This window comes from Hippoglossus hippoglossus, chromosome 6, assembly GCF_009819705.1.
Source record: "Hippoglossus hippoglossus isolate fHipHip1 chromosome 6, fHipHip1.pri, whole genome shotgun sequence".
NCBI classification, from domain to species: domain Eukaryota; kingdom Metazoa; phylum Chordata; class Actinopteri; order Pleuronectiformes; family Pleuronectidae; genus Hippoglossus; species Hippoglossus hippoglossus.
This window is the reverse complement of record NC_047156.1, coordinates 18,796,135-18,806,781: the sequence shown is the minus strand read 5'-3', so window position 1 is coordinate 18,806,781 and position 10,647 is coordinate 18,796,135. Positions and strand designations below refer to the sequence as shown.

Sequence of the window (10,647 nt, the reverse complement as noted above, 5' to 3'; positions counted from 1 at the left end):
TTGCCCTAGAATGGTCCCTTCATATCTAAATACTTTATATTTACATCGGGAGTGGGTCCTCTCTACGGAGGCTGCCATGTTTTTTACAGTTGTCCAGACTGGATAAACTAAACACCTTTTGAGTTTTTATGACAACTGAAGACTACCATAGGTTCTCTTTCATGTTTGGAAGGGGAGGGTGAGGTGAGGGGTATTCAGCTGCAACATGCACATTCACCACTACATGTCAATAAATTCTACACACTGAACTTTTAACTCATAGAGTGATATAGATATTGCCCAAAAACATGAAACTATTCCTTTCAATTTACTCTAATCTCAAATATCGGTAGGAAATCACTCATTGTACAATAACTTCTCATCCTGCACCTCTATGTCAGAGTGTGACATTCCAGGATTTAATGACAGCACACACAATTTAATATACCAGCAAACTGCCACTTGTACTCATGAGAGCCTGTACGTGCGAACCTGAGGAAACCATTATAAGCCTGACTAACCGAGGAAAATGTGAAGGAGAAACGGCTGCTTCATTGGCAGACTCTTTCAGGAACGGAGTGTTTGCCACTGAAAACGTGTCATTATAATTTTTGAAATCTCGACTCAGATGTGGCTGCATCATAACACCACACACTTAATGTGAGAATTACTTTCACTGGTGGACTGTGCCAATGTGATGCATCCTGCTCGCTGAACATCACACTCTGTGTTGTCAGAGCCTCAAAACAACATGTACTGAGATTTAATGGCTGCTATAAACCGGCCTAAGTGTGACCCTTGTGGTTTCAAGAAAAGACTGTTAAGGGCTTTTCCAGCTTCTCGCTCTCATCCATGGTCAAGAGCTTAAACATCAGAGCTGTGTATGAGTGTGTGTGTGTGTGTTTGTGTGTGTCCCGCCCATCGAAAAAAAGCACAACTAAAGGTCCTCTATAGACAAGTTGGGTGTTTTTACAGGATGTCACGCACAGGCTGATAAACTGATGCCCCATGAATGCATTTCCTTTTTTTTCACCTTTATATGAAAAGAAAGCTCCCTATTGGTTCAGTCTCAACACACCCTCCGCCTCTTTTTGCCCGGTTTCCCGGGCAACCAAGTCAGGGTGGAGGAAAAGAGCAAATCATGTGAGGGCATAGCATCTCTCTCTCTCTCTCTCTCTCTCTCTCTCTCTCTCTCTCTCTCTCTCTCTCTCTCTCTCTCTCTCTCCCTCTCAGTGTGTGTGTGTGTGCGTGTGTGTGTATAAAAGCGTCTCTCTCCATGCTTTCAGTTCACTCTCAGTTCTCCATTGCATTGCAGAGAGGACGGACTCAAGTCTGAGGAGAGGGGAGGGGGACACGACCAGAGGAGATTTCTGAGAGACATTTCTGTGACCTTCCCTCTCTTCCTTCTTTCTTTCTTTCATTCATTCCTTCACAATGTGTTTTGGCTCTCTTTCCTTTCCTCCTCCTCCTCCTTCATCTTCTTCTTCTTCTTAATCATTTTTCTGCTCTGCTTGGACGGTGGCTGCATCGATGCAAAATGGGTTGTGGCAATTCCTCAGTTACCAGCGGCACAGAAGGGGGTGAGTTGTGTTTCAAGCATCTGTATAAATATAAAATACATATGTGTGTGTGTGTGTGCAAGAGAGAGAAAGTGAGAGTGTGATTATAGGTCAGAGTGTGTGGGAGAGCGTTGTCAATGTATCTGCATCAAGGGGAGACAGTGTTTTGAATGTAAATGAAGTGTGTCAGGGTTCCCTGTGTGTGTGTGTGTGTGTGTGTGTGTGTGTGTGTGTGTGTGTGTGTGTGTGTGTGTGTGTGTGTGTGTGTGTGTGTGTGTGTGTGTGTGTGTGTGTGTGTGTGTGTGTGTGTGTGTGTGTGTGTGGGATCCCAGTGTCTTGACTTCATTCATAAATGAATAGACAGCATCATACCATCACATATGTTTATGCCTCCACATGTAAAATTATTGTGGCGTTTTGCAGCATTCTGGCAGCCACTCTGCAGTGTGTGTGTTTGTGTGTCAGCTACAAGCATGTGTGTGTGAGGTGGTCTCCACAGTCACCAATGCTGGGTTGAACCTGAAGGGTCTCCCATGTTCTGAGACACCAGAGCAGCCTCAGGAATGTGTCGCTCTGGTAATGATGGTGACACTGATACTGTAATTACAACGTCTACGTTGATACAAAAGCAAGTCCCTCATTGATCTTTTCTTTTAACATTCGTGCGTTTTTTCTTCCTCTTTGTGTGTTTGTGTCGGTTGCCATGGATTTTGAGGATGAAAGACAAACACTGACATTCACCCTCTTTCTGTCCCCCCCCCCCCTTGACTGATGCTGGTTGTGCCTGGAAGCAGTTGTCTTTGAAATACTCCCGATCAAATGGCCAGCTTTCATTCATAAAGCCTGGACAACACAGATAATTGGAGGAAATACTTTATCTCATGCTTATACTAACACTCTGACTAATTGTGACTTGTCCTTAAATAACACATCACTTTGTTGATTTGGGCTGATACAACAGGCTTCCTGTTTTAAATTATGCAGAGCAAATCTCTGGACACTACGGTCCAACCGAGGTAAAAATTAGATCTAAGGGTTATCTCACCACCACTGCCCATTAATTCAGAAGGGTGTGTGTTTGCTTGCAGGTACAGAATCGTTCACAAAGCAGAAAGCCACTGACAAACTAATGAAACAGACCCGTTGTTGCCTTTCGGTTTAAATTTGCTCTTCGTGGACGTTAAACTGTCTGCACACAACATCTTTTTGTTGTGAGTACGGCTTGTTTATGAAGGCCAGCAGCTGTGTTTATTTCAGTGCAGCAGGCCTTATCCATTTTCTGCTCCTTAGTAGAGATCAGCGTTCAGCACAATGTCAAGGACGCCTGACATCCTGTCACTTTGACAAACATGGTCCAGTGGCTGCTCTCATTTGTCCGTGCAAGCTGACACCACGTTAAAGCCAGTGGACGCCCTCTCACCAATCTTGCTCATATTTATATTTTTTTAAACTAAGAAGATTAATTGTCTCTACACAATGTAGTTTTATGTCCATATAAGTTCATTTTTTAGGTGAATAGAATTTGTAAACAACATATAGGTATTAACAATTGTGTTTTACAGTATTAGCATTCATTATTTGTGCAAACACCACCCCCATTTAGAATTGATAGCATAAGTAGTATATGAATGTTAAATAATTGGTTTATAACAGAGTTGTAGGCTGATTTAAAGGTTCAGTGTGTAGAATTTAGTGACATCTACCAGTGGCTGCCCGCATCCGTTTCAAAACATTAGTACTTGCGTACCGTGCTGCGAACGGATCGGGTCGAGTCTACATCCAGGACATGGTCAAACGTTACACCCCAGCCCGTTCACTCCGCTCTGCATCTGCCAATCGGCTTGTTGCTCCCTCACTGCGAGCTAAACACTCATCAAAATCACGACTGTTTGCTGTCCTGGCTCCTAAATGGTGGAATGAGCTCCCCATTGACATCAGGACAGCAGAAAGTCTACACATCTTCCGCCGCAAACTAAAAACACATCTCTTCCGACTATACCTTGAATAAAAGTTTAAACTAACAATTCAGTAGCACTTAAATGGCACTTACTTATAGCACATTGTAGTTTGGCTTTCTTGAAGAAAATAGTACTTTCTTGATTCTTGTTGTTCTGGGTTTGTACCCTCATGGCTGAATGCGCTTATTGTAAGTCGCTTTGGATAAAAGCGTCTGCTAAATGAAATGTAATGTAATGTAATGTAATCTAGTGGTGAAACCGCATGTTGCAGCTGAATACCCCTCACCTCACCCTCGCCTTCCAAACATGGAGGAGAACCTGTGGTAACCTTCACTTGTCATAAAAACTCAAAAGGTGTTTGGTCTGTCCAGTCCGGATGACTATAAAAAACATAGCGGCCTCTGTAGAAGGGACCCGCACCTTTAAATATAAAGTATTTAAATGTAAAGGGCTCATTTAATGGACTTGTAGAAAAGAGAAGGATGCACTAGGTGTGTGTCCTTACATCCTGACCTGAACATAGAGCAGCCCAGTGTAATTCTATAAACACTTAAAATGTCTAAAGTACAGTTTTTGTTGTAACACACTTACTAAACGTTTTGCAAATGTCACAGAGGAAAGGTTAAAGTGAAATGTTACTATTCATTTCAAAGTTTTCTGCTCCCAGGCATTGTCCAAATCAAAACCACAGCCAAAGTCATTCAGGATTCAGCTTTCAAGTGGAGTCACACAAGAATGTTCCAATTTTAATCTATGGTCATTACCAAACTCTCGACGACCAACTCAGTGCACCGTATATCACATTGCTCATCCCCAGTCTTATGCAGCCAGATGTGCTCCGTAGGAAATGAATGAGCTTTTGTTTGGCTGCTGAATGGCCCCTGTGTCATGTCAGCAGACTCAAACCTTGACGTGCAAGAAAAAACACAACTCTCCATTTCTTTCACAAGGTCAAAATTTGCTGTTTTTCTGTGTACTGTAGATTCTCTTAATTTTCAAATGCTGCATGTCAGTGCGTAGAAGGGGCGACACAAGGGAATGAGCTTTTGGGATCCAGGCATTTTACACTTAGTGCATTTACAGCAACATGTCCTCCGTTACCCTTCAGAGGCTGAGGAAACAAAAAAATAAAAGCCAACTGATTAGACAACAATTAGTGGACATACAAATGCAAATGTAATCACTCAAATTGACTTGAGTTATGCAAATCATCCTGAAGATTTTCCACTGAAGCATTAAACCTACATTTAAATTTTAATATTTATTTTGTTTGACCATTTCTTTGTGTTTTGTGAAATTTGAATATATGTGTTAATATGTTTTTCTTGCTGATTTGTAGATATGGTGGTCAGGATGGATTATGGGGGAATATAAAGTGCTGAACTTTGGTTGTTCAGCATGTCATAGTAACATGACATGTGTCTTGCTTTAAGCTACTGTCGACTCAAATATTAAAACATCGAATATAATTCAGCTGATCACTCCTCGTTCAATTTGCTATTGGAAGTTAAATCCAATGACTAAGAAACTACGTTGTACATTCTGTACATAACCAAGCCTCAATAGACATTGAATGTAATTCTATCTGACACTTATTTAATTTGCATTTTGTGGCTGCTGATGAATGAACGTGTATGGTGGTTGATTTTAAATGCACTAAACTTGAGGAGCACTGTTAATCTCATTGTATCCTGTACAACGACAATAAAGATATTATGTATATATATCTATTCTATTCTAATATTTGCTACATCAGATGAATAGAGAACTCTCACTGTGCCTGTTTAGAATAGATGAATGACTGAATGAATGGGATGTTTGCTGCTGGTATCAGTCCACAGAACCAGTGCAGCCTCGCTCATTACTCGGAACCCGGGACTAGAGAATCAGTTGTCATTGCTGGGGACGCTATGCTGTCATGATCAACGTCACTTATGCTGATGAGTCCCAGCTGCCCAGCCTGTTCATTAAACTTATCACGTTTCTTAATCGCTCTTAATTCAACACTGCACCTCCCTAGACCCTAAACAAGTCACGTGCCGAGTGTGAAGCCGATAAGATGAACAGTTCCTGAGATAATGCTTCCACATACAGAAAGAGATTTCTAGAATTTGTATAGATAATGTTCAGATTTTGTCATGTTTGTTCTGATTTGGAAGATGGGGGGGGGGTCCCAGAAAAGGTGGTCTCATTGAGCACTCTCTGGCATTGCAGAGAGCTGTTAGACGAGGACTGTGTTGCAGTGCGACTGTCTGGTCCATGAAGTAAATACTATTAGTGAGGTAACAGATACACAGTATAAATTAAATCTTGTCTTTTCCTGTGTTTTCAGGGCCAGCAGATGCCTCCAAAGAAGTGTAAGTACATCAGTCATTTTCTAATGATTTCAAGTACACATGTGCCCCTATGGCCTCCGGGCTTCGTGCGTGGACATAACCTTCAAAACATGTTCCCATCATTCTGGAGTCTCACTGTGTCTTTGGCAAACTTTGGTTATGTGCAGAATGGGATGTTGGAGAGTAGCAGCTCTCTCTGTGGTTTCCTGCCGTGGACACTAATGGTCTAACACAACAGTGCAGGAACAGAGATGTTATCAAACTCCAATGATTCCTTCAGGCCTTTCACTGGTTATCTCACTGATCGCAGCCACTTCTAGGTAGAGAAGCTCCAGAACTACACTGTCAAATGTCTGCAAAAGAAATGAAATACGTGTTCCTCTACATTGTTTACAATATTCTTTCAAGTAAAGCCCAGATTTCCATCCTTCATGTTATTCATGTCTGATTCACAGAGCTGAACAAAGTCTTTCCACTTGCACTTAGTGATGTAAGTTAGTCTTTCCAGACAATACAGTTTGAGAGCTCCTGTAGCTTCACTTTCAATGATGATGATTCAACTATGAATCATTTTCATCTCTCCTTCACAAATCAACCACACTATACTTTATATATTCAGTGTGAGAAAGGAGATTGACTATAAAAGAGATACATTGATATGAAAACATGTAAGTGTTAAACTGTCCTTTTAGTTAACACAAACAAGTGGTTTCTGTTCACGTTTTTCTGTGTTCTTCAGAAATTGTACTTTGCCATTTACAGTTAGCTTTTATCAAAGCTTTGGGAGGAGCAGCATCTCCAAAGCATTTCCTGGAATCAGTGGTTGTCTCTGTGTGTGTGTGTGTGTGTGTGTGTGTCTGTGTGTGTGTGTGCACTTCTTGATAACAATCTGAGCAGCCAGCACAGGACCCATGAGAGCTGACAGCAGTACATGACTGACTAACTGAGGTTAATCACTTCTTCTGAGGACTGTAGTGCACAGCAAAACACACACACCCACACACACACACCCACACACACACACACACACACACACACACACACACACACACACACACACACACACACACACACACACACACACACACACACACACACACACACAGGTAGTCCAACATGATGTGAGCAGCTCTTGAAAAACGAGCAAACAATAACAAGAAGGAAAAAAAATGAGGTCATTGGAAACTGGTTGTTCAGTCGTCTGGTCTAAACCTCAAATCAAATTTTGCAGTTGAGATTTCCCAGAAGAGAATGAGCTGTTTTCCCTACAGGGCTAATGAAGCGTACCTCAAATATTTTGCAGACATGTGACTTTGCCTCCACAGTTCAGTGTTTACAATCTTTACAATCTGCGTCTCATGACTTTCTTTGTTTGTGAATTTGTATTGAGCTGACCTGACCCGTGCTTCTTCTCTCTATCAGGACAGAAGATCCTCCGGTAGACGATGAGAAAAGAAGGTACTTTATTACATGTCTCCAGTTTATTGTCATTTATTATCTAGAATAATCATTGAACTTATGCAATATAAATAATTGCATTGTTTTTATGGTACATCAATGTGTTATTTTTTTCATTGACGTGTCACATTTACGTCAATATGTCACAGTAGGAAAAAACAAAGGTATAAATAAAATAATAAATTAGAATTGAAAGATTTTCAACTTGCTCTTGACTTATTTATGTTACTAGCAACACTTTCTATTTAATCGCACACATCTCAAGAGATGTAGTTATTCTACATTACCATTGTTATCACCACTGTTGCCACTATTTTAAATGGCAAGGAATAACTGCTTATAAGTGGAATTATCTATTTTGACGCGTTGAAACTTGGTTTCAAAGAGGATGGGTAGACTGTGAAATGATCTTATCCCCATTCTTTATAAATAAGTGTATGGAGCTCACTGTCTTTATCCACAGATATTATATTAAATGCCCAACAGTCCCCTTGAAATTCACCAGATCCAGATTTTTATTTGGATCTGCACCTAAACATGTCCGATTTTTTTTCATAAAGATTCATGTATTATTCTCTCCGAAATCAACGTCCTATCGGTTAAAGAATGTGAAAAAAAACATCCTGTTTCCGCCCCCAGATCAAGATCTGCACCAAACTTTTAAAGATTACTTCCTGACCAATTTCAAAAGCATGCACTGGTGATCTGTCCAGTTGTGTAATCCTGCTGAAAAACTGCTGAAAACACTGAAACACATAAGAAATTCCTGACATCACAAAAAACGTATTATGATTAGAAAGATCTGATACCTGTCAAGAATAGTGGAAAAGACATAAACATATATTATCATTTATCAACAGATGAAACTATATTCAACTGATAATTATTAATTCCTCTCTTCTCAGGAACTATGGTGGTGTGTACGTGGGTATACCCACAGACATGACCACTGTGGCTACTAGTCAGTCCAAGTCCACACATTCAGGTAAAGTAACTCCGACACATGTGAATCCCATGTTCTGTCAACTGAAAACTGAACATATCTTTGGCTATATTAAGTGTAGGCTATATTAAGATGGTACCGCTGACAGTGATGAGCATCTTGTAGTGAAGCACCTCGGGGGGTATGGAGAGGAATAATCCCTGGTGGCCAAGGCAGCGCCCCATGAAACCACATGTCACCTGCAGCGCCTTCAGTTTTCTCTGACCTTTACATTTTACTAAATCTTAATGAGGAGCATCCTCTTCATTATTAGCCTGGGTTCTCACATCTGTGGAGATGAACATAGTTCCATTGACCATGGAAAAATATAATAATATAATTAAATTTTCCTATTTTATTTATATGTGCTGTTCTGTTGTTTTGAACAAACACAGGGTCCAGTGGTCTTCATTCTTTCATGAAACCGCCTTTCTAACAGAGAAATGTACGACGGCCGAGACGTTTCACTTAAGCGCACACAGAAAAGACTAATGCAAAAGCCACAAACACAAATGCATGAGTAATAACACAACTGCTGTTGTTTGTGTAAAAATGTGATGGTTGTCTATTTGAGGTGTTGTGGTATAGGAAAGAGGGAAAGGCACCTGTGCCCTAACACCTCAAATAACAAACGACAGCTCGCTTGACCGCAGCAAGAAAAAGTAACAGTAAGCAACTCTGCTCGTTTCATTGTCATCGCTTGTTGTAGCTTACTTCCGTTGTGATTATGTTTCCGTTGTGTCACTTTTGCAGTTGCATTGGGACTTGCCTTCATATTTTCTGTCAATGCTCCTCTGTGAGATATCTCAGCGACCGTAGGAGCTGAATAAAACGAATATAAAGCGTGAGATGTTGTAATGCGACCCCTGTTAAGAGTAAACGAGCTGTAGTAGTTCCTCCTGAAGGCCGTCCTCCTGGCATGTTGGTCCTTGTGCTCATCAGGGTTAAACATAATAATTCATTTATTGTCCTGGCCTCTGGCACAAGTATCTCCCGCAATTCACAGTGCTGGCAAGAGTATGTGTGTTTTTGAGCACAGTGTTGACATTATGAAAGATAAAGCAGAGGTAGAAATTTGTCAAATAATTGTCCCTATGAATATCTGGGGTACTGATTCTGTTTTTTTTCTCCATCCTTTTGCAGACTAGCAGCGGCTGGAGGAAAGTCAACACGGGTACACTGCTTGCTCAGCTCTGCGTCGTGTGATGCAAACGACTTCATTCTTTGTCTCAGCAGGATCCTGCATATTCATTCACCCAGAGTTAGTCACGTTATAATCAAGGAGCATGTAAGTGCTCTGAATCACTACACACTGGCAAAAACTCTCAGGCTTTAACACTCTTCATTGAACGAGGACGCCGCCTCATGGAGTCATGGTGTCGCACACAGTGACGCACAGCGGAGGTCTGCACACGGCATCCCTCATCATCACCCTTCACTTTGCAAAAAAAAGAAAAAAGATGAGCATCAGAGCAGAAAAGCGCCCACCCTAGGACTGGCAGCTGTGGGCAGCTGTGGGCAGCTGTGGGCGGTGGTAGCAGCGGTGGCAGCGGGCATTGCGACGGCCATCTTGGCTCCGTGGTCGCAGCACTGGAACGTTGTCTTTCTTTCTCAGGAGAAGACAGGGGGAACACAGCCAGCTCACTCACGTGATGAACTGTCAGGGACTTGCTCACATTCCCTGTTGCCCTCTGCAATAATAATCACTGCTCAGTTATTTCTCTAAAACACCATCAATGATTCATTGTGTGACGGAGACAGAGACAGAGAGAATCCTGTGTTTCACAGACAGACAGCAGCAGACACTTCCCTGAAATGCGTCACAGAACCTTGCAGTGCATAAATAACTGATTTCCGTTGACACTGGGCTAAACTCTCATAACAGCAGCGGGTTTAGTCAAATGTGTTTTTATTAGACTCCCCTCAACCTAACTATATCCTGAGTGTAGCAGCCAGGTCGTACCTGTTTGTGCCCCAGACTGATGATGTAACATCAGCATATGAGTCATGATACTCTTTTCTCTCTCTCTCTCTCTCTCTCTCTCTCTCTCTCTCTCTCTCTCTCTCTCTCTCTCTCTCTCTCTCTCTGCAGAAGAACTCTGGGTAATTCACACAGCTCTTATAATCTTTCTCAGAATATACAAAAGAAGAAAAACAGTTTGTTCATATCTCACAAAATAACCAGATTTTATACAGCAAAAAATCTCCTCAAATGATCTTCAGTTGCAAAAAATATAGTACATAGGATCCAGAGTATGAATGGAAGCGGACATTATACCCCTCCCCCCTTTGTCTTGGTTTATTGCATTGCTTTGTAACACATGCACTGATTTTATTACTTTTTGTAAACATGATGTATATCAAACTTAATTGTG

The 10,647-nt window shown here is 41.4% G+C and overlaps 1 protein-coding gene across 1 annotated transcript; it reads left to right on the top strand.

Annotated features, from left to right (window-relative positions):
• The first annotated feature begins 1,189 nt into the window (after positions 1-1,189).
• On the top strand, positions 1,190-10,642 carry LOC117763048 (overexpressed in colon carcinoma 1 protein homolog). Its single transcript, XM_034587902.1, has 5 exons — positions 1,190-1,559; positions 5,829-5,853; positions 7,255-7,290; positions 8,196-8,275; positions 9,416-10,642. Exons 1-5 carry the CDS (start codon positions 1,517-1,519, stop codon positions 9,418-9,420), a joined length of 189 nt encoding a protein of 62 aa, XP_034443793.1. The 5' UTR covers positions 1,190-1,516; the 3' UTR covers positions 9,421-10,642.
• The last annotated feature ends 5 nt before the right edge of the window (positions 10,643-10,647 follow it).

Coding starts and splice junctions, on each gene's coding strand:
- LOC117763048 (XM_034587902.1), top strand. CDS start 1,517: ATGGGTTGTGGCAATTCCTCAGTTACCAGCGGCACAGAAGGGG. Junction 1,560..5,828: donor TACCAGCGGCACAGAAGGGG/GTGAGTTGTGTT, acceptor CTGTGTTTTCAG/GGCCAGCAGATGCCTCCAAA. Junction 5,854..7,254: donor GCAGATGCCTCCAAAGAAGT/GTAAGTACATCA, acceptor TCTCTCTATCAG/GACAGAAGATCCTCCGGTAG.